Below are 24,566 nucleotides of genomic sequence, written 5' to 3' on the forward strand. Positions count from 1 at the left end.
TTTTCTTCTTTCTTTATCCATGTATCAGTCCTAGAGACCACCAACCAGAGAAGATTAGGATTCTGGTTTATCCGTGCTCTTATTAGCATCCTCCGACAATGCAACGTGATAACCCTTAGTCTTTAAAATACATCCCCGAAGAAGCTGGGCTAAATAATTTATGAAGTCCCTTCCAACCTGAACAGTTGTATGAAATAACCTCAAGGAATGCTTAAGAATACCTGTGTGATTAAGGATCATAAGATCATATCCATGATTTCTCAGCTTTCAAGTCTTCCCAGGCCAGAGATGCTAGTTTTGCTTCATTAATTACCCCTACACAGAGTTAAAGGATGTGGTGTTTTGTGGGTTTTTTTTAAGGTAAAGACATGATGTGTGATCCACGCTCTCCCAGTTCAGAAGAAGAGAACAGACTCAGAATTGAGGAATGAACATCAACGGCACTCTGTAGAAAAGGAGAAGCAGCAGCAGCATGCCATATTTTAGAAAAAGAGTACACAGTGTTACAAAGATGAAGAAAGCCAAGCACCAGGTTAATTTGCTATCAAGGAAAGCACAGTGTCACCTGAAATACAGCCAGCGGCTTTCACTCATCTCTTCCACCGATGGAACATGGTCACCAACTCTGGTACAGTACAAGAATGCAATGTGAGTAACAAAATGCTCATGAGATGGTAGCTTTACAGAGCTCCCTAGCAAAACAAACCAACAAAAAACACCCTACCCAATCAAAAAAGACAAAGCATACAAGAATAAGAATTGCAAAACAACAATAAAGTGACAAAATTCACAAAAATTAACAGCAGAACTTTATGATCAAGAGATCCAGTGATAGTCTTCATCTGTTCAGATTCAGGCTGGCAAAACACCTGCATTCATGACAGGCTACCTCCCCCAGAAAATTAGATTCAAGAGCTCTCAAGAGAGCTGCTACACACAGACAGAGATGATTTAAGACAATTCCTACCACTTTGGACCTGTACATCATCCAAAAGAGACAAAGTCATTAGAGAAAGTAATCACAAGAAGCTATGCATAGATGAAAAAGACCATCAATAAATGGCTAGTTTCAGAGCAGTCCAAAACAACTGGTAATACATACTAAATCACTCCATTGGTTTAACTAACTGTTTATTAGCTATCTTTAACATAATTGATCTTGAGTCATAGCAAAGCATTTTTACTCCTTACTTTGTCTTTTTCAGTTGTACTTAAAAAAAACCAACAACAAAACACAAGTGAAAGCATGTTTGGTTTCTAATATTTTCCATGTAAATCCCTTTGCAGCTTGTGGGTTTTTTCCCCCTGCTGTTTTTCCACAAAGGCATGCTACATGAACTATATATTCCTTAAGTGAAATAAAAGCCCAGATGCTCAGAAATTCATAGAGGTCTCGCTTCACAAAGAGCAGGTGTACACACCCTGATTGCAGGCTGACATCTTGACATACCAAATATTTAAGGTTGCGCTATGAGGAGTATGCACTCATCTAATCCTTGAAGGCAGAGGTAAATACCAGACTTTGGATAGATTTGTTTTGGATTCCTGGTTCAACAGCTCTTCTCCCATACCAACATACACTCCAGGTCAGAGCGCTTTGCTCCAACACTGCATATGCAGCAAAAACTAAAATTAAAAACCGCCCAATAACTTCCTTTCTATGATTTCTTTCTCTTTGTTGTATCTTTGCCAAGTCAGTATACTGAAGTTTTCCCAGATGTCTAATAAGTACAGCATTTTTGGAAAATTTTAGCTATTTTGGAAAAGTTCAACTGTTTCTTAGAAGATGGCTAAAGAAGAAAAGCATTACCATCACCATGTTTAAAAAAAAGCATACAAACCCAAATCACTAAAAAAAAACAAACAACCAAACCCCTGGAATTAGGAAAAGTTGTTTCAGGTTGGGTTTAGGATGTCTTTGGGTATTTCTTTACTTGACCTAACTAGATAATGAATCTTGAAACTGCCTGCTGAGGCTTGCCAGAGCATGGCAGTTAAACCCCTATCACCCGTGTGCTCTAGATACATTTCAACACAATTCCTATGGGGTCTGGGCCTTGCCCACACTTTCCCTCTGGTGTGAATTGCTGTGTTTCAGAGCACAAGAACAGAGACAAAGAAACGTCTCCCATGCTTACTTCCAGACATCCACAAGAAGAAGCAATCACTTTCCTACCAAGGGAAAGGCCCAGAGGGGTGAGACTGGAGGTTTGGAGGCTGCACTGCACCTCCATTGGGAGATTAAAGATTGATGATTAGAAACTAGAGACTGAGAAAGAAGGAAGAAGACAGGAGAAACTAGATTGGGGAAGACAACTTGAGAAAACAGTGCAGAAAAAGATCTGGTGAAAGGAAAAACCCCACAATAGAGGGTAAGGGACAGTGCCTTGGCTTTCAAGGGCAGCAGGGAGCAGCTAGAATGCAGTGAAGGATCCAACCTGTGGAATAATGGAAACTGGCTGCAAAACAGAAGGATGTAACCTCCTATCAGACATCCCCCACTCCAGTCCATAACATCACACAAGGCTGGATCCCAGCATCAACGCTTGCCTCCTGCCGCCACAGCACACTGAGGCATGGTATTTATGAAATACACATTTTATTGTTGGACCACCCTGGGTAAGATAGTAGAGTATAACCTGAGACTGCCACCAAGCCGTCAGTTTTACAACCATCCCAGATACTTCAGTAGGTCACATAGGAGCTATGTGAAAGTTAGTGTTTGCAGATTTTTCAGTTTGCTCGTTTAAAGAAAAAACCCAATCACTAAATAGAAAACTATTAAAAAGATTGTATTTGCAGAGTCAGACATAAGGCAGTAAATATTTAAGTTGACATTGCCTGTGCAAATGGTAGAAAAATACCTAAAATATTTTAAATTGAAAGATCTAATGCTTTAAGATTTAGAAAAAGGTTGCTAGGTATAACTGAAATTACTTCATTAAAATAAACATGAACTTCCTCATTTGAAACAGACTATGAAGGAAAGGAAGCCATTAATCTACGTGTTGCTTCACTCAATGTGAAAAGAACCAGGTCAATAACCTCTAATGAAAAAAGGAAAAAAACATTATTTTGCAATACAAATGCCAGGAGTTCCCTTTTTTCCTGAGAAAGATAAATGAAATAGTAAGTCAGTTACTTTTCTGAAAAGAGGAACTTTGCCAGCGGTTTTGATTTACAGGGCTCCCGAGTTTGCTGAAATTGTTAAAACTTGAGACAGGAAATTGTTTCTTTATTTTAGTCTCAAAGGATGAGACTATATTTTTAATATGCAAGTCATGCCCTAGTTTTTAAGGAAAAAAACAAAACCCTATTGCTAGAAAAGTGTAACTGTTTACCACTCACATGCTTGGGTATGTCTCACTGATAGACAGCAAAGAAATTCAAACACATGATGTTGTGGTTTTAGCTCCAGTTTCTGGTGTTGATTTTTAATTTGCTCAACATCAAGTGGCAGAAACCAAAAAGCATCTAAAGACCTCATTATTTTTTCATTGGATTTTGCTGTCATGACTGTACTTTCCCAACCAGTTGAGCAGTAAACTGAAGTTAAGATTCTGCTACAAACCATAGATCCTCTGCTTAGCTGTACATTTAAGCCTGATCAGTGGACCCTGGTACACTGGTAACATAACTTATCTGGAAAGATATCTGCTCTTCTGATTACCAAAGATGTTCAAAATAGAGCAAGGAGGGGCAGCTTGCATTTTTGCCTATTTTCCTCCTTATATTGCTTTCTGCTTTACCAGAACTTAATTTTCATGTTAGCCTCTCCATTCCTTACCTACTTACAACACATTTCACATCATGAGAGAAGTTCTTTACTTCCCAGAAGTAAAGAACAAAGCACGCATCCCATTGCTATGTAATTAATGGTGCAGCCAGAGGCAAAGGCACATGCAAAGCAACTCTGGGTTTCCATAGGCATTGCCCCCTGCATGCACACAACTGCCTCCCCATCAACATAGCGGTATCAAGCCAGCTGAAAGTTTGAAAGTCAGCTCTCTGGTACTGTTCTATTTCAGTTGTGCAGGCACTACCTTAAATAAAACACCTTGGTGTTGACATCTGTCTTAGCTCCTCTGACTTGCCCAGTACAACAGACATGCACCTGCAGTTCCTGGGGAAGAAGCTCAGCCCACCACAGCCCACAGGAAATATTGAAGGGGCCACCCAGAACCCCACTGATGGGCAGACCAGCACCCACAGGATTACAGTAACCCTACACCGCCACACAATGACCAGGCAAGCTAAACCACCCTAAAGGGTCAGTCAGCCTGGTCAACTCCTTGTTAAAATAGGCCCTTGTTTTCTCCTCACCTTCACACTGCAGCAAGGCCACCTACTTCATGAGGACTTTGCAATGGCTGACAGGCTTTCCATCTTTCCTTCCACAAAGGCCAAAGTCAACCAGGATACAACTGGTGTTAACTTCACACCAGAACTGGACTTTTAGGAGCCCACACAAATCCTGACATTTAAGCCCACACCTAAATGGCATTAGTTTCCTATGTCCCTTCACTTTACACAGGAAGCAAACCACCTTTTATCTTTTAATCTTTTCTGCTAAACAATCCTGTATAGGACCATTACTTATTTCCAGCCTCTTGCAATTTAACTTAATGGGCAGGTGCCAAGGCTCAGAAAGCATGCCAGGCCACCCCAGGCACAAGCTACCTACTGCACAGCCTCAGTACTGCATTAGCACTACACAGTGCTGCTGAACAAGGCACTGAGGCAGCATCTCATCCTCATCTCCTCCTGCCTACCTCTTCCACGAGGTATCAAGCGATGGAAAAGATAAAGCAGCATATTTCTAAAATTCAGCTGGAAACTAATTTGTTCCTTTCTTAAATCTGCAAGGTCAGACAGGACTTCTCGCTTTCCAGCTGAAAGGGCTCAATCACCGAGGGTCCTTCCAGCGCCGTTTCTAGTTCTCCATCAGCTGCACACAGCTGCCACCTCCTGGCACAAATCTGATTCCATGTGGTCTCAAAAGCGCCGTCTCCATCATTAACAGAGCAGTGCTTATCTAGGCAGCTGCAGGCAGACCCATGCAGTTCTCTAAAATGCTTCCTATGTAGAGTTCCCTTGTTCACTTAATAGGGAAGTTAACCATTTATTTTCTGCCAACCATCCCAAACAAATGACAGTTAGAATTACTGCTTACCAGCAAGGGTGGGTAAGTCTCCCCAAAAACTACAGCTGAACACTCAAAACTATGGTTTGGCCAACTGCCTTTTGGCAGCTACTGCTCTAAGAATGGTATCATAGGCTTTCCAGCTGTTGGGTCTTGTTGGTTACTAATGATTTTTGCAAGTATAGCGCACCCGAAGGGCAGGCCTGGAATGGATATGGTGTTAGCTGTTCAGGAGAAACTGAGCCAGGCTCCTGGAATCTCATTACTGAACCACATATAGTCCTGCTAAAGGAGTAAGTGCATATTCTTGGATGCTTCCATAAACTGCTTCCTAGGCTCAACGCAGGGGGGAAAGCTGTTACCTCAGAGCTATTTTCCAGTTGGTCAGGAGCTGGACCACATGCTGAAGTTCAGTCCTGTCCTACTGCTGACGATTTAAAGAGCCCTGTGGCAGAGGTAATGGTTGATCACACTCAGAAGCTGCCTTCTGATACAGGCAGACTGAACACAGCTCCTCTTCACTTAGCAGCACATCCTGTCCATGGCTGAACGACAAGATTTGAAAGAAACACCCAGCTATACTCCCTCAACAGCAGAGGTGCAGGCAGCAGGCTCAGGATGCCAGCACCTATGCTGAGACCTGTCGGAGTCAGTTGTGAATACCTGGTTGCAGCCACGCTTTGGAAGATGCTTTGGAAACCACTCAAGGGGAGATCAGACAAGGGGTATCCTCACATCAGCCATCAGAGAGGCTGCAGGCAGATCTTGGCATACTTCATTCAGCCATTGCAAGCAGTCTGCAAGCAGCATTTTCACTGCTGGCCTGAACTCATCTCCCACTCCCTGGCACCCCACACCTTAGACAGTCTGTGCATACTGCCAGTTATGCAGACACTGTGCCTGCCCTGCTTGCAGAGGTGTATTAGTACAGTTGCTCCTTGTATACCACCATCAGACAGAAATCTTCTTTTGTCAGAGGTGCCAAATGAAAAGCTGCACATGGCACTGATTCCAAGTATGTTTTTAAAATTGCTACACAGCTGTCACATGGGAAAAGAAACGGTCAGGCTGAGCTTAGGAATATCATTAGCATGTGGCATCCCACAATCATTAATGACAACTGCACTAGAATTGGTTTTGTTGTTGACTTTACACTAGGTATTGCATTACCTTTTGTTAGCAACATGAACCCTCAGAAAGCCCGACTACATGGAAGTGATGCTTCTTTCTGGTGTGCTAGCCAAACACCTGGAACTTGCATTTAAAGACAGTTTTAAAGGACAGGAATGGATTCATTTGGCACCAGAAAAAGAAACTGTGATTTCCCAATATTTGCTGTTAGTCAGACCTGAGATACTGTAAATCACTGCTGAAATACCTGTCTCCAGCTGGAAGCATGCTACCTTCAATGAGAAAGGTTCACAAGCACTTCTGTGAGTCTTGTGTTTGGGGGTTTGTTGGTTTTTTTTTGCTAACCTAGAAAGCACCTGCTACCAGTTGCCACATGCAATTCACTCAGGTTTTCCAAAAGCAGCCCCAGTCCCTAAGAATGATTAGTTCTTCCAAAGACCGAAACTGGTTTTTCCCAAGATTGTTTTCTCCTATCCTACCACAAGACAACGGGGTACAAATTCTGGTTAGCTCATTTAGAAAGCAAGATATAGTAAGCTTTCAAATGTCAAAAAGCATAAATAATTTACATATGAAATCCACACTGAAAAATTTGTACAGCATGTATTGTTTTAATTCCATTCTCTTTACATTTCCTCCCCCAGCTGCCAGAACTTTCACGGAATGATAACCTATGTGGTCTTTAACAATGATTCATGATTCTCTAGCACTTCTGTTGATAAGCATCCTCAAATATGAATGAATGCATTGCAGACCAAAAGAACCAAGTATTGGCCAGAATTTAGAGGCAAACTTGTTTTCACAGGTCTCCTCAAAACAGGAGAAAACACACCCAGAAGACTAGCAGGATCCCATTCATCCCGGTTGTTTAGACAACATCTCTCCAAACCTGATGTTTAAAGTGCATTCCGTTTAGCACCACCAAGGACTTCATTTAACTTAAACATAACAGGGCCATTATCAAGAGCCAAAAGACAGAGGAATGTCTTAGCATAGGAAGAAAAGTTTATATGTAACTAGATAAATGAATTATTTTCTTTCAAAATAGGCCACACTCTTCCATATCCTACTGGGCTGACAAGGACCTAGATACCTCCTTGCAGCATGTCAGAGAACTTTAGGCTGAATCCCAGCAGCATCAGTACCTTTTCTTCACCAGCCTGCACTAGCACCTTTCTCTATAAAACATACTGTTCTAAATACCTAGAACACCTCTAGCAAGCATCAAACAAGTTCTGTAGGACTATGCCTGAACAGCACAGTTGCCATTTGAAAAGTGACGTTTCCCCAGAACACAGTTGCATACTGACCTGATGTTCAGCCATGACAGCATGGGAGTTGTACCTCCACCAACAATCCACACAGTGAAAAAGACAATGAGAAGGGTTGTTGAGAACATCATTTGATGTGAGTAGGTAGCAGTATCTCGTATAGCCAGAGCAAATGCCATGGCTCCCCTGAGACCTATGCAAAATAATGAAATAGCAGAGCTTCAGAAGTGCAACCGCAATAACACAGCATCTTTCCTTGCTCCCTCCCTGCCACACACACAGAAAGTGACAGACAGAAAGCACTGAGCTCTGGCAAATTTAAGTTCCCTCACTTTCCCTGATAAATTATGCCCTGGGATGATTTAGAATGTAATTTGCCCTGGGAGTTTTCTGTAACTTACGGAATCCACACCTGCTAAGAAAAAGCATAAGTACTTCCAGAAACTAACAGGAAATAAATGTAGAAACAAACAAGTTATAGACAACAGCAAAACATATGGAGATCAAGCAGCTCTCTGAATCCAAATGAAAACACACACTTTTCCAGTTGGTTCCAAGTTCTTGAAGTTTTATCAGCTGGGAAAATATTCTAGTTAATAACATGTTCACATGCAGACTGTATTTCCCCCCTCCCCTGCTCTTGATTATGAAAATCCACCAGCAAGGACAAGCCATGACATTTGGCCATCTGCAGACTTCTTAAGCAGGGGAAATCACAGGATGGTTAAGGTTGGAAGGGACCTGTAGAGGTCATCTGGTCCAACTCCCCTGCTCAAGCAGGTTCACCTGGAGTAGGTTGCCCAGGACCATGTCCAGATGGCTTTTGAGTATCTCCAAGGATGGAGATGCCACAGCCTGTCTGGGCAACCTGTGCCAGTGCTTTGACACAGTAAAAAGTATTTTCTGATGTTCAGAAGGAACCTCCTGTGTTTCAGTTTGTGCCCACTGCCCCTGTCACTGAGCACCACTGGAAAGAGCCTGGCTCCCTCTTCTTTACACCCTCTTGTGTATAGAGGCATCCCTGGCACTTCTTGAGGATGCACACTCTATTATTTGCTTTAAATGACAAACTTAAATTATCTGTGTGACAGAAATCATAAGGAAGTTTAAGTCAAATACCTCACTTTCTCAACTAAGTGGGAGAGGGCATCCATAAATACATATCTGTTTTCTCAGCAGTTATCTTTTCTGCATGACATGTATGCCATCTCAGCCAGAAATAACCTTCTGGAGGAGATACATCCCAATTCCCCCATCCCCTTCAGATGCACATCAAATGAAAATACTCTATTCCCAACATGAGGTGACTGCTTGCTGCCAGCAGCTGGCATTTCAAGATATTACTCTTCCATGACATGACACACTTTCCATGAAGGTTGAAAGATCCGTGATGGTATGCTGCAATGACCATTAAGTCTTCTATTCAGGATGCATGGTCGTGGGTTATAAAAGCAGAAGGCAGTACTATAAATTGCTTATAAGTTAAAAATAATATTTGCTTTTCCAAACATTTTTGCTTTTACCTGAAAACATCATCATGTGCTGAAAGTTCCAGCTGATCTTATGCCTTCTGCCTAGATTCAACAAGAATGAGAGAGGATAGATGTGTGCAGCTCTGCCCAAAAAGATTGCAATCTGTTCACAGCTGAGGGTTAAGGATTACACATTCCTGAGGTATGCACCCTTGAGTACCTGGCTCTGACACCAAGCTTCTGTTTTAGTGAGAGGTTTACATCATGATACCAAGTGTTCTTGTTATCCCTGTCTACATAAAACAGACTTTCACCAGTTATGTGCCTACAAAGTTCATTGCACAGAATGCAGATTTTAACTAATGTAACCAAGTTTTTATAATGCACATATCAATTGCAAAAATGAAGATGACTTTACTTCAAAAATTCACTTTAAACAACTATCACCACCCCCATTTGATTACGTGTTTCAAACCAACAGAAATGCAGTCCTACGTACAGAAGGAAAACAAACATAAGACCAGCAAGTAGCCTCTCCATTATAGCTGCTGCAGAGGCAAACTCTCCTACTGGCTGGCAAGCACTACAGAGTACAGAGTTACTAAGATGATAAATCCAAAAAACACTTGTGAACGCTAGAATGAAGTTCAAAAAAGCAGTAAAAGAGTACTGCAGAAACTCATTACAGTAGGTGCTGAGCTCCTTCCCTCCCTTACTGTAGTGTAAAACATTCCGTGGTTCCAGTGAAGAACAAGCAAGCTGAATACACCCTCCATCACCTAAGGAACACTTGGGGACAAACCAGAGTGATGTGCTGAAATCCTATAGAACACCAACACAACCAGAAGCCCACCAAACACTGAACGTTTGCTGCTGGGATAACATCATCAGAAGAATGAAATAGCTCTCTTATGGAAAAGGAATAAAACCACTTAAGAGCTCTAGACACCACTGGGTTGTTGCCATAACTAAAGCAATACTGTCTGCAGGAAATTATGTCTCTAGGAGATTAAGATTTCTTTTATTACTATGAACAAAAAGCTTTGTGTAATTACTCCAAACAACTTTTATAGCAGTCCTTTTGAGGACTGCAGAACTCAGACATCAGAAGCCATATCATGTGTGATGATACACGACCAACATATGCAAGATTTTGTCAATGATGCTGAGGCTTTAGCTCTGCCATTGCAGTCCAACCTTCCTCTTTCAACAGCTAATGGTGCCTCTAAATTTCACCACCACAAGGTGTTAATGGGGACAGTAGCTGTCGAGGCAAAACGTGGATGCCAGTACTAGCTGCCCACCTCACAAAGGCAGAAAGACACTCAAGAGGCAACAGAGGTTAAGTGCAGTGGTAGAAAAAGGTGTGGAAAGTGTAATAAAAGATAGGTGGGTAGGAAGAGAAAGGAACAAAGTAAATACTGAAAAACAAACCTAAGACAAATAGCATAACCTGTGACAAGATGGAAGGCCACAGTAAAGATGAAAAATTACTATGCTTAGCATACAAGATGAACTATTCTGTTCCTGTCTTTATCCAGTAGCTGCAGGGCTCTAGAGCATTTTTTAGGTCAGAAGAACGGACATAGAGACACAGTACAAAATTCATTACTATTTCAGAAAAAACTAAATGACCAAATGAAAAATCAAGACAAATGTGATAAATCTCTAGAAGTAGTACAGAGATGAGAGAAAACAGTAGAAAGAAGGAGAGAAAAGAAGTACATTCCAGATTAGGCCATCTTTGTACGTCCTTTCACTGGGTTGTTTTATCTCCACTGCCAATAGCCCTACTCCTCTCCTGCAGCAGGCAGAGAGAAATCAAGACTGGAAGATGAGTTCCCATTGCTTCATGCACCCTTAATTGCTCTGAAGTTTCAAGCAGCCAGGAATATAGTGAATAAATAGTTACATAAGCCATTTCAACAGAGGCAGTGTGCAGAGAAGAGTCAAGTGATTCCTAGCTTACATGAGTGCGACTACTACAAAAGTGTTCAAGTTCTGGGGCATTAGAGAGCCAGGTACCAAGTCAGCCAGGAACAAGGGAACTGGATGCCCATCTCCAACAGCAGCACCTTGCAGTAGCGTGTACCCTTCATGTCACGGTCTAGCACTACAGCTCAGTTCTCCCATCACCTGTGATCCTGACCTCTACACCTTTGGGGCATTGCTCAAAGACCATCTCTTCACCCACAATCCTCTTTATTTACTTGAAGTTTGTTTGCTTACTTCAAGGGGGATCGTTAGAAGCAAAGAGAAAAACTGATCCTTTTCTAAGCCTCCAAAGAATAGAAGAGCAACACAAGTGCTGCTGGCTGTCAATAGCCAAGACATACAGTAAAGCACATTAATTTATTTATCTATTGAAATTATAAGATTTCTAGCACTTGCTCAGGTACAGAGGGAACAACTGTGCAGCACAGAGGCTTTAGGGCAGGGGTCCTCAAACTTTTTAACCAGGGGGCCAGCGCACGGATGCAGTGGCAGGCAGCCATCTGCAGCTGCTTGGTTTCCCGCCCCCCTGCTGGGGGGTTGGGGGGTCTGTAAATACCGGGGGCCAGATTGAGGACCCTGGGGGGCCGTATCCAGCCCGCAGGCCATAGTTTGAGGACCCCTGCTTTAGGGCTTTGATGTAAGGGAAAAGCAAAGATTGTTCTCAAAATAATTGCACCTGCAAGGCATCAGGGTAACTCAGATCAGCCACCGTCCTCTATTTGGTAAAGCCAACAGAAGCCACAAGTTTTCAGGCACATTAGTTAATAAAGAAACCTCACACAAAGCAAAAAAGGATACGAAAGCTCCAATGATGAAAACTGGGCTGAATATGTGTTTCTGGAAAGTAAACAATGCCAAACCCATATAAGAAAATATGAAGTTCTCAGCCAGGAAGTGCAATACCTCAAAGAGCTAGGGAGAAAACAATCACATGTTAAAGGCCAAGCAAAAAGATGCTTTTCAAAAACAATACTATATGAAGTACTACAGCAGTACACTGTGTAAAAGGTGAAAGAGTCTTGCCTGCTTAGTGCGACTTCTCGATTCAACTGACAAGTTATTGTAGGTATAATGCGCCTGGGTAATTCCACAGAAGAGGACAGCAACCACACCTGTGAACAAAACCACATGTAAAAATCAGCCCGTTTACTGTGTGAGCTCAACATATTTTCCCTTCCCAAGATCTATTATATTTACACATTATCCTTAACTTTGAGATTCTATGAACCTTATTTTCAAGTGCGTTAGATTCCAGGTTGGGGAGGTGGTGTTTGAATCAAAACCACTGGTCTTAAAAGCCTTTGTTACACAGTGAGCTGCACCTTCAGTGACATTGTACGGAATGTAAAAAAAGCTTTAAGTACCAACATCATGTTTCTCATAGTAAAGTTTCTATGAGAAAGTGGAAAAATGGCTGCTAAGATGGACAGGACTTCTGTCTCCGTGTGCTTGAATCCCAATAACTCACCAGTAAATCCACAAGCTTCTGCAAGCAAGAAAGTGCTCCAGGACATCAAGAAGAAGAGAGCCGTTTCCAGCAGGGGGAAGCAGTGCAACTTGGTAAACTTCGTCACGTTAAGTCATTTGTTAAGGGATCAAAAAACAAACCCTTTGGCTTCTCTATACCCAGTATTTATGAAGAACACTTTTATGCGCTAACAACCAATGCTAGATGGAAAACAGAACACTTCTAGTGCTGAAAAACATCAATTCCATCACATCAAGACAAACTTAAGAATCAAGGTCTCCTCTCTCAACAGTCAATTTTGTCTGTTTTTGCTGCATATCCATGGCATAACTGTGGCTCCACCTCTTTGAAGTAATACCTTACTCTATGCCATGTTTTCCTGCAAGTGCCAGCAGGGAAGGGATATATACTTAGTGTTCATTTTAGATTGTGTGTCTTGGTTTTTTCAGGTGTGTGTGTGTGGGGGGGGGGGTTGCCCCCCCCCCCCATCCTGCCCCCTCCCAAATAGAGATACCCCCCTCATCTTTGAATAAGTATCAGATACATTCAGAAGCATTTAATACACAGGACTGTTCTTGATTACAGCAACCCTAAGCTGACAGATTTTTTTTGCTCAGATTTGTTGCTCTGTCTTTTTCAGCAAGCGTGTCTGCTTCTCCACTTTTGAGGCAAAAGAAGAATTCTGTCTACAACAAAATATATCTCCTCTACTTGTATTGATGTAAGAGTAAAAGCCAACTCAAAGCAGCTCAGTCTTTCAATGGGAAGAAAAACAGGTTCATCATGCAGAGAGGAGCAAAACTTGAGGAACAAACACACACCAAATTAATAGTTCATACAGCTACTGAAGAAGTAGAACAGATTTCAGTAATATTAAATATAGTACTTCACATACTACAAAAAAGTTGTTAACATACTTATAGAATTTTGGGGTTGGTGGGGTTTTTTTTTTCCCCTTATCACTACTCTGGCAGCAGGCAAACACTGAACAGCTCACTGTACCAGAGGTGCAGCTCTTCTAGAAGACACAAAAAGAAACCATGTGCTAACAGTGGTGGAAGAGAGATCCCTGGTCTTTCTGAAAGCTAACAACTAGCAGAGTCTTCTCTGAAATTCAAGTGGGAAGACAGCAAGGACACTTGAAACAGTAAGGTGATAGCACACTCCCCTGGTCACATGAAGGCAATTGGTACTTCAATGGACGCATGAAGGCTGCGCCATCATCCACCATTGCTCTCCATGCGTAACACAGCTGCATCCTGAGCTCTCTGCAGCACTACACAATCTAAAGCTAATGCCAGGACTGCTGCTTGGGGCATCATAGCTCAATATGGGATAGGGATGCTAAAAGCAATGAGCAGCACTGCTTTTTACAGATAGTTCACAGTCCTGGGAGGTCTGGGCCTCACAGCACTCTTGACGGTCTCCAGCAAGCAGCAGTCAGGTAGCCCACAAGTGTTAAACACTTGAGGCAAACAGCTGGCAGCATTCCAGTGGAAGCCTGGTTAGGACAAAGCAATCCTGAGGTCAGCCACCCACTCCACACCTACACCTACGTTTGTTGGCATTCTCTGCTAACTTGCAGGAAGGCAAGGGCTCCAAAACACATACTCCAGCCACACCTTCGGCTGTGACCTTACTTTTTCAGAAGGCTGCCCTCAAAACAAAAGCCCAAACAGTCATTAAAAAAAATATTATTCTCCATGACAGTTGTCAGTACAGCATTTAGAACAGCTGTTAATTTTCCACACAGTCACTTTTCCACATAAAACATCTCTCTTAAAACTTTTAAGGATGTACTGCTACACTCAGCCGAATCCCACCACACCCCCAGACTACTTATATTCTAAGATCCTGCTTCTAAAGTGGCAACATCCACCACAGCAACAATTAGAACCCATCTTCCCACTGGGCACTCAGATAACCCCACCACGAGCTTATCCCAGTGCCTGGCTCAAAAGGCATTCATGGGTGCTTAAGAAACTGGATAGCCACAATCACTGCACAAGAAAGAGGTTGAACCTTGTTCCCTTGAAGTTAGGCAAAGGCCCTCATCAGAACCAGTTCCTCATTTTCAGTTGTTTCCAGCAGCTTTACGAATCAAATCCTTTATTCCCATTGCTGTCATAGGTAGACATAGCAAAACATTTCATTAAATCTGAAATGAAATGCCCATCATTTTGGAGGAAGATGAATGTGAGAGAAAGCTAAGAAAACAGGTTTTATTATTTCATATAACTGACCCAAATTGAAGTGTAATTCAAATTAAATTATTTCTGTTCTCTTAACTTTCTTTCTTTAATCCTTAGACATGGTCTTCTGCTTCACTTCATTTCAACCAGGCAGATTCTGCAATTCAGAAAGAAAATACAAAGTGGTCCAATACCTTAACTGTTACAAAAATAACCACAGATATTGAGGTCAAGACAGCTTGCTGAAAGCCAGAACAAATCCTTGTGTTTTACCTGCATAGATTTGGAAACTAAGTATTCTGTCTGTTTTCAAAGGACAACGCATGACTGCATGAAACCCCTGACTCACAGGCACAGTTATAAGTTCCTCAAAGCTATCGGATTAACAGTCTATTAACTTCACTCATTACTTAAGTTATGGATTCTAATCAGCTATGAAGAGTAAAATCCAAATTTACAGTTTCCTTCTACAGTACTGCATGACATTAAGTATTTTTCCAAAAGAAAATAGTTAAAAATTGTATAATTTGGCGACCCCACCAAAAACCAAAACACCACCACCACACACGAAAACCACCACAGAGGCTGTCTTTTGGGCAGCCTCCTCCCTCCCAGTCTCATATCACCCTCCTAAGCACAAACATTAGAAACAGCAAGAACCAACTGTTGCTTCAGAAGCGTGATTTTACAAAATGGATCTGAATGCATTTCACCTGTAATTGGTAACCAGCCAGCAAGCCAAAAATCACAGCAACAGCATTTGAGTATCTAGAGCTATGGATGGCCAGTAGCCTAAAAGCCAGATGGAGAATCAGAGTTCTGGGTCACATCTATTGCAGAACAGTGGAACAAGAAGACCAAATATTAAAGCATCAACAGCACATCTTCCCTCTTATACCTGAAGGGTTTCCATTATGCAGACATACCAGACAAATCTGCACAGTGTGTGTATATATATAAAACAAGATACAGTTGATACATTATTGCTTAGAGATGAAGACTCACAGGTTCACAATTATTGTATAACTTATCATATTTTACCCCTTTAGGTCAATGTTCAGAAGTCTAGGCAGATCAAAGCAACTTGAGACATGTACAAATATGGTTATACTAGCTAGTCTGCAAGCAAAGAAGTTTAAATGGTTCCTGAAGAAGCATCATGATTTCTGGAGCAGGTCAGGGTTAAGGTCTACTGTCTGAGCCTAAGACAAAACTTACGTAGATTGCTTGCTGAGTACCTCAGAACTCTAGTCAAATAGCAGCAGCAAGCTTCAAGAGAATGATCACGTTATGATGTTAACTCTGGTAGAGATACAATCTTATTCAAGACATACAGCATCAGATTTCCAGCATAAAGTTTAAATACAGGACAAAGAACTCTGTGGGGTCAGAAATAGCTATTAATGATTTTGCTGAAGACAGAATCAAACACTGGTTATCATACAAGATATCTTTCAAGCCTAATAATAAACATTTCATAAAAAAACCCTGGACATTAGGACATGCCCATTTAGGGCTTCCCCTTGGCTCCCAGTGTACAGCAACATTACTAAAACTTCTAGTGTCGCCACATTTATATAGGAAAAAGCATATTTCTGTGTGTATCTATAATGCCTTTCTATAGGCAAAGGTCACAGGAATAACGATCACATCTTCACACTCAGATTGAAACAAGTTAAGAGTCAATTTTGCTACAAATGGAAGTAGGAGAGTCTTGTTAATACCTGAATGTGGCATCTAGTCTGGAAGAGCTAAACATGAAAAAGGATATCAGAGCTGTCACAACCCCCGTCACTGCTCCCATCATGAAAGACCCACTGAATATTCCCAGGAAAACACCAACAGACTTGAAAAATGCTGCTGCATCAAAAGCATGGGTATTTTCACCTGTTGGCTGGTAAGCAACAATAGATCTAGAAAGAGAGTGACAGAATGAGAAGTTAGAAGGGGCATCAGAAAAGTTTTATTCCATAACAGCAACACCTGAGCAACAGAAGAGACAATCCCATACTGAAGGCAAGTATGCCATTCCGGTATATATAAGCATGAGGGATCTTGGCAAATGCTTGCTGTGTTTATTAATTCAGTTCAAGACAATCCATTTGATTTTAAAATTACATTTGGCAGAAAAAGCATTTAATTTTAGACAAATACCAAAAACAATTCAGTAATTCCAGAGTAGAAATTCAGGTAGTTACTTACGAAGATAATACGATGGCAACAGCATCATTCAACACGCTTTCCCCAAACAGAAGGGCATAGAGATCGACATCAGCATGCAGCTCATTAAATATTGCTAGCACGGTAACTACAGAAAGAAAAGAGAAAAACCATGCTGGCTGACTTCAGGAATGACTGCATGAGCTGACGGAGCAGACTTGCCAGTTTGCTTAAAGCAACAAAAACCAGGAACCAAAGTACAGGATCAACGTTAAACTGGGAAACAGACTGGTTGTATTTATCTGTAGGAAAGCAATTCCACCATCAGTTTTAGGGCAGCCCCATTAGGAGGTGGCTCTGTTGTCCTCCCACCTGCACAGTGTTTACAAGAAAGCCCCCATGATCAAGGGGCATGGGGCAGACGAAGCACATCTACCAAAGCCCTGGTTTTGTGTTGGCTTTTGGGGTTTTTTTTTAGAACATGCTCCATATAAGATAATCAACAAAACGTTGTGCAGCTCTTGCTACTTTTAAAGGCTGCATGGATTGTTGACATAGCTTTATTATTTCAGGCATTGTAAAACCGTGCTGATAATCCTAAGTGTTCCCCAAAGCATACACTATGCCATAGGAGTGCGTATTTGTGCAGAATTTGAAAAGGGCAAGACTGCTAAATATTTATAAATGTCCTTTCGAGAAACTGCAGTCTGAAATGAAAGACCATGATCTTAAAGATGTTCCCATATATAAGCTTCAAAAATCACATGGTAATTTTTTGTATAAATCATGTGCAAGCACCAGCTGTTCAGAGCTCAGCTCAGTCACAGGAGCTACTTCCTATTTTCACACAGATCACCGCTGAGCACCTCAAATAAGCTGTTTTAAACGCCAAGCTTCATACTTCACCACTCCCTGCTCTGGCCCCTGACACACCAGCACTCCAGACTGACCTGTCAAGCAAAGACACCCATGTCAGCCTACTGGACTCTGAAGGATGACTAGATTATTTTGACAAAGACTTAAATTACTGCCAGAAGAGCATTCTTCTGCTCAAACGTGTAAAACATTAAGTTCATTTGAAGAAGAAAAAAAAAGTTCCCCACCCCTGAAGAGCCTAAAAGCCTCAAATATTGCTCTTAAATTATCCAATGTCCTAAGCAGTGTATTTAAAAGGAAACCCTGCTATCCAGACAATGTAACATTTTCATCCATTTGCAGTCTTAAACTTGAAGCATACTAAACAAAGAACCTACTGTGGGGGGTGGGGGGAAATATGTATATTTAAAGTATATCAGCAGGAAAGTTCCATTTTTCCTCAAACAAACCATCAATTCATATCAGTCCAGCAAGAAACCGACAGATAGCATGCATTTTAGAGAAAAGGATCACAGATACTAGTATAACGTAACCAAACATGAAGTGCTGTTAATATCTTTGTGCTATGCAGCAAAAAATCCTAGCAATAGGATTATTTTGGAAGGTTATTAAAAAACACTCAGCAAGCTACCTGGATCAGTGGCAGATATTATCGCTCCAAAGAGGAGGCAGTCTGTATAATAGAACTTATCAGAGAGCTGACCCACCAACTTCATTAGTTTCACAACCCCATACATGAGATTCCTGAAGAGAAAGAGGATAAAAATCCAAGTCAAAAAAAGTTGGTGCATTTCAGGCAGGCAAAAGAAAAGCAGAAGGAACAGGATTTCAGGCAGGCTTGGTAATGCTACAGCTCTGCGGGACACTGCCATAGTTTAACACCAAGTACTCAAAATTAATTTTCCTCTTTTCCCTATGAACGAAGTCAAGTGATAAATGATCCAGAAGATACCATTTAAAACTAGTAAGCAAAGCATGAAATCTGTTCACACAACTAGTACACAGAATCTACAGGCTGTTTTCTTTTTCCACCAAAGGTAATATTTCCCTGCTTAAAATTCCCTTCAGTATTGCTTCTCTTAACACAACACATAGGCCAAAAGCTCTGAGCTAAGAATAGCCTTCAAAGTGTTTCTCTAGTGAAATTCTTCCAGGCAAACCCAGGTCACCTATGCAATTCAGGATTTCTGTGTTTCAGAACATCCACACACCAGAAAGTAATAATCAGCAGCATAAGAGACTGTATGCAAGTAAACTAATGTGACGAGCTATCTTAAACTAAATGTGTGTGTACATATACACATGAAATTACATATATATACACACACATGCAGAGAGAGGAAAGAGAGCACACATGCACATGTGTGGGCATTGGAAGGGACATCTCTAAAAGTTTGATAGCTAAAGTTCTATTACAAGCAGTGTTCATGATTCAAGTTTAAAAAGTCAATTCCAGCAAGAGTCTAACCAGGTTTTGTTTTGGACTGGACCACTACATCAAAAAACTCACTGCTGCTCTTCAGTACTGTGGACTTGTCAAGTGATTCAGACTTGACAACATCATTTCAAGGGGCAGTATTGTTTGGAAAGGGATAAATCTCAGCAAAAGTTGCATTTGAATTTTGTCTGGAAGATACACAAATAAAATCCTCAAACAAACAAATTACAAAATTGCCTCAGTCTGGAAGGCTCAACATAAACTTCAGTACAGAAAGGAACCGGTATCACAGAGTTCACTTACCCAATAATAAAACAAGAGACTGCTGTTCCTAAAAAGGCGTAAGCCAAAATGGACCCCAAATTCCTGAAAAAGTGTCTCTGTAGAGGAAAAAGGTTTATATAATTATTTAAAACAAGTTATATCACCTGTTCAAAAACACACAGTGCACTACTACACTTGCATTAATACACAGAACCACTACTCCACTTCAGAGAAACACTTCAATTACTGCAATGTAAATTCTGTCCAGCTTCAATGAATTGAATACACCAAATCTGAAACGTATTACATCCTACGAGTGGCTAATTGATGGGAAGCTTTCCACACAGATGTTTTCATAAGAGATGTAAGAGATAGCTGCAGAACTGAAGATCAGCACCAGTTCATGGTATCTTCAGGCAAGAGCAGAATCTGAGTACTTCTGCCATTCAGACTCTGGCACATCCCCACTGGGATTCAGGTTTGGGTCCACTTCTCAGCATGATTAAGTGAAGAACCAAACCAATTCCTAGCAGGACATCTTTTATTTTAAATGAAATTGACATTAACATCTGGCAAAGTTCAAAGAAAAACAAATCAGCAAGATTAAATAGTTTAATGTGTTCATTGTAAAAAGTACATTTTCTGTTAAACCAATATGACCTATCCACCATCTATGAAGGAAATGAGATTTTTCTTACTGCCATTAAAAAAAAATAAAAATGCTTGAAATGGAGACTGCATTCCTGAACAAATCAGTAGTCTCGTGTTAAAAAAAAAAAAAAGCAGCCATTCTCCTCAGAAATTATTACACTTACTTTCTTCAGGCTATAACCAGCATGAAAAATAATGGGAGGCAACAGAATGTTGAAAAAAACTTCTGGGTCAAATGTTACCTAAAAAAAAAAAATATGAAACTTTAATTAGAAATAGATATACACAAATTGTAAGGTCTTTTTTTATTTTCTGACAACTACTACTTTTGGTCGTTGAAATAGCTAAGTTGATACTCCAGAATACTAGCCAGCCTTATACATAAGCAGCAGCAAAAAGCTGCTGCTCTTCTTGGTAAACAGCATCTGGAAAAAACAGGCACTATATCCATCACCAATGATAAATATTGCAATAGTCCCAGTTTCCTTTTTTAAATTAAAGAATCCTAACAGAAATTACACTGGAGAAGATCTCTCTTATTGTGGTAAGTGATAGTCATGTATCCTGAAGATGAAATGCTATTTTAGCTTATGTTTTTTTGCGAGTCTAGCCACTGCACAGTTACTGTTAGCCAAGCAAGTCAGATGTGAAACTGGTTTTCAGGAATTTGGTTCATACATCACCTCCATCTATTTCAGTAGAAGCTCCAGATATCCCATGAAAGACTACACTACAGTAAGGAATGAAAAACAACATGTAAAATCCAAAACAGAAGACCTGCATACGTGTGAATAACTAGGCTGTCCTCACCTCCTGTCTAAGCACAGGTTAGAATACAAACCCAGGTGTGCATTCCAGAACAGGATTAATTTCAGCAAACTTTAAAAATCTATAGTAGACACGTACATATAGACAGACAACTAAGCTATCTTTATAGTCACAGAAAGAAGTCTTTTTAGGTTACAAATCTTTATGTCTCAATCCTGTACTTCAAAGTCTAGCTTTGATACGCATAAAAGGTGGTTAACCCCTGACACTGAATAGAGTAAGAAGCCAATTAGCAGATCTGAGTAACAGGAGACAGCCAAATTTCACTTCCAATACCAGACTGTCTCACTTTGTGGATTATAAGGATGTAAGCAGTAACTATTTCCTGACAATAAACAGATTTTAAAAATCCTAGACAAAAAAATGCTAAGAAACAATCACTTTTAACTAAGAAGCAATCATTTTCCTTATATTTATTATACAAGGCAGCATCACAGTTTTTTTGTTCAGCTGGTCTTCGTGAATTCCACAGACATTAGAAATGTGCACTGAGTGCTCAAACAGCAATTCAGGGCTTTGGGAAAGCACTACATACATGCAACAGAGCACAGTCTCACCGGCAGTGATATAATACAGAAGGTGCTTTTGAATTAAGCATTGAAGTACTGTCACTATCAGGAATACAGACACTTGATACTACCCCAGGTTCTAACGGGATGGAGGTGAGAGGAGGGAGGGAAGCACAGGTAAATGAGAAATACTCAACCAAGCACAAGAAACAGTCTACCCCCACCTTTCGCAACATGTCATTCTGCTCCACGTTGTGGATCTTCCCAGGGCTTATTTCCCCTTTGAGCGTGTACTCAAAGAACTTCCCGCTGACGTTGACCAGTAAGGTTGTAAACGGCCTGTCCTCCTGCGAGCAGCTGAACGGCTTGTCATGGCCACTGGTAGAGGGAGTGCCGTATCTCAAGATCACCCCAACTATGAGTCCTGGAAGAGAGTTAAAAATCCATGAGGCTGATTTGCTACTCCTGTACTAAACTTTCTAGTTTCAAATAACATCCAAGGTATAATGCATGAGCCTTACAAGTGTACATGCATCATAAACATTTTGCAGTGAATCGTTACTATCCGTTTCCTGTAGAGGAAGAGATGCCCTGATCATGTTCAGAACTACCGATGAATTTATAAGATCTGGTATCTGTTTGAAGTGACAAACAAGACTCCATTTGGCTTTTTGTCTTCCTTACCCTCACTCTCACCTCTAACGCATAAACCCCGAGTTGCACAAGTGGGTAAACACTAGAACACATCAAATACTTTTCACCTGCCTAAGGACAGAACTGCATAGTATACATATCATAGATACACCATTCAGCAAATAATGACTGCTGAAAACATGTGACCATAACTGAGCTGAAAGAGTGATGTTTGCCATAATATTTTACAGCTGCAGCAAGGATGCAGGTCTAGTAATTCTGTGCAACAAGCATTGTTTGCCTGCTTGATCCCCTGCATACTTTGCAAACATCGCAACTAAAATTCAGATTACATACATAAAGAAGCCAGCCACATATCTTTTGCAAGCATTTTCCACATTTCACAAAACCAAAGATAGAGTAAGGTAAAAATGAGCAATCATAAGTGGCACGAGATTCAGAAATACAAGAATTACTCAGCCAGCCTACATAAAATCCAACCAGAAAACACTATCAATACAGGATACATTGAACACAATGACAAGTAGTAATTTGTAACCTAATGTAAAGACCATGCCAGGAGGCCGAAGCACAAGGTTTTAGCTGAGCACCATTCCTTTTACAATGTAGTAAGAGAACAAGATGACTCCAGTCCTGCACAGAGAACGTGTAAGAACAGTCAAAGTGGTTTTGGTCTGGTAAGTAAACAAACTGATACACACTTAACTAAAGGCTCCCCTGTCATCTTAGGATAAGCTGCAATATTTTTTTTTATCCTTGTTCCAGACAACTGCCAGATGAAGATGGATGTTTGATCCTTTTGTTGACAAGTCAATGCTGGTTTTGCTCCCTGTGTCTCTGCATCCACAAGTCTGTTTCCCCAGGTGGTAAATGAAATTGACAGATAATAACCAGAGAATAAATCAGAGAACAAACAAAAAATATCCTACCACACACCACAAAAAAAAAAAAAAAAAAAGACAGATTTCTCTTTATGGCATAGTGTAAAGAGTAACTACACTGTACCCCAAGAAAGCCAACCAAAAGAACACACCTCATTCTGTTCCAAGTCCAGAGTGGAAAAAGTTTTAATGCAAGACAAGGTACAGCAGGTAGTAGCTGTGACACTAGTGGTGGCTCGCCTCCGGCCCTCTTTCTCTATGATCAAGATAACATAGCAGCAACAAGATCATTAAAAAGTAACTGAAAGATTAAGATTTATTTTATTTAGAAAAGAGAGAAATACATACTCAAAGATAACACAGGGGAAGAAATCCCCTCAGCAAGATAAATCTACTTACTGGAATTTCAGATGCTGACAATTTAAATACAGAGGTTTATAGAAGCATGCTCTTAAGAACCCTGGAGAATTTTACAGTTACACGTGATGGATGCGGCAGAAACACAGTTCTGCATGACATGACAGGTTACAGCCAGTCACCTCCAAGCCACTTGCACTACCAGCTATGGCTAGAGACATCTTCACCAGCCCAGCCAGGCGAGCAGCCAAAGCTTCCTGCTGCTCTCACCCCATCCCACCTAGGAAGGGCTAGGCTCACAGAGTGTATCTGGGAGACTGACTATGTTAAAAACCCACCTAATCACCATCAGCCAGAAATCCTGTAGTAAATCAGAAGCCAGAATGAAAACTGTACAGATGAGCTTATGCACAGCAGCGGCACAAAGCCAAATCTATATTGATACTATACTGAGAATAGAGAAGGAGACACTGATGTAACTAGCTTCATAGGCTCAGAGACTATCTTTAGTGAATTAATTCCAAAAGCAGATGGGAAACTCCCGTTGCTATTGCATTAGTAAGAGGCACTGGAGAGCAGATCGTGATTGCATTACACAACTGGATATAATCCACTTATGCATTTTGCCCCCATAACAAGATATAACAGTTATTTTAAAACAAGTTTTAAAGATACACCAATTACATCCATAACTGATACACAGCATTTGAAGTGAAACATTTTTCAGCCCTTAGTGTCCCACAGCCCAGCTAACACAGCTATGGGGAGGAAATTTTCTGTTTTCATACACCTTCTATCGATAAAATACCAAACTGGATGACTTTTGCACCAAGCACCACACAGTTTAGGAATACCTGATCCGTGCTGCCAGGCTGCTGTCTCGCAGCAGGATGCAGCTGGGACCAGGGTGGCCAGTGTTGAGGCGAGAGGCCAGCAGATGCAGTCAAGTGGCTAAAGCTATCCATGGCTCAGCTGCTAAAGGAAAGAGGTATGAAAACATAAGGGGCCCAAGAAGGCCACAAAAATTCCATGGCCAGTGTCATTAGCAAACAATACTAGGCACCTAGTAGTTCAAAAGATGGATTAGAAGAAGGGAAAGTTCCCTGACCTTACAAAGGTACAGGCATACCACTGTATCATATAGTCCCAAAATAACAGGTTTTGAATAGTAAAGTAAAATGTGTCAGCTGGACACATTTCATAGACGTGAGCTGCAGAAATCTTTAAGTCATTAATGCTTTTCAAAAAAAAAAAAATCTTTATAGAAAATTGTATG

At 40.9% G+C, this 24,566-nt stretch overlaps 1 protein-coding gene across 2 annotated transcripts in view; it reads right to left on the reverse strand.

The window, feature by feature from the left end:
• The window catches only part of SLC9A7 (solute carrier family 9 member A7), an 81,685-nt gene that overhangs the window by 25,812 nt on the left and 31,307 nt on the right, over nt 1-24,566 (reverse strand). The window contains exons 2-13 of one of the 2 annotated variants that reach the window (XM_055702866.1): nt 21,623-21,822; nt 20,226-20,303; nt 19,450-19,526; nt 18,340-18,452; nt 16,875-16,980; nt 16,444-16,585; nt 12,481-12,586; nt 12,036-12,124; nt 11,811-11,924; nt 9,069-9,180; nt 7,585-7,738; nt 566-625 (exon numbers count right to left, since the gene is read on the reverse strand). In XM_055702866.1, the coding sequence (XP_055558841.1) occupies nt 566-625; nt 7,585-7,738; nt 9,069-9,180; nt 11,811-11,924; nt 12,036-12,124; nt 12,481-12,586; nt 16,444-16,585; nt 16,875-16,980; nt 18,340-18,452; nt 19,450-19,526; nt 20,226-20,303; nt 21,623-21,822 (1,351 nt within the window). The remainder of the gene's footprint in view (nt 1-565; nt 626-7,584; nt 7,739-9,068; nt 9,181-11,810; nt 11,925-12,035; nt 12,125-12,480; nt 12,587-16,443; nt 16,586-16,874; nt 16,981-18,339; nt 18,453-19,449; nt 19,527-20,225; nt 20,304-21,622; nt 21,823-24,566) is intronic. The other variant, XM_055702867.1, reaches the window with a different exon arrangement.

Source organism: Falco cherrug, chromosome 2 (assembly GCF_023634085.1).
Source record: "Falco cherrug isolate bFalChe1 chromosome 2, bFalChe1.pri, whole genome shotgun sequence".
Classification (NCBI taxonomy): domain Eukaryota; kingdom Metazoa; phylum Chordata; class Aves; order Falconiformes; family Falconidae; genus Falco; species Falco cherrug.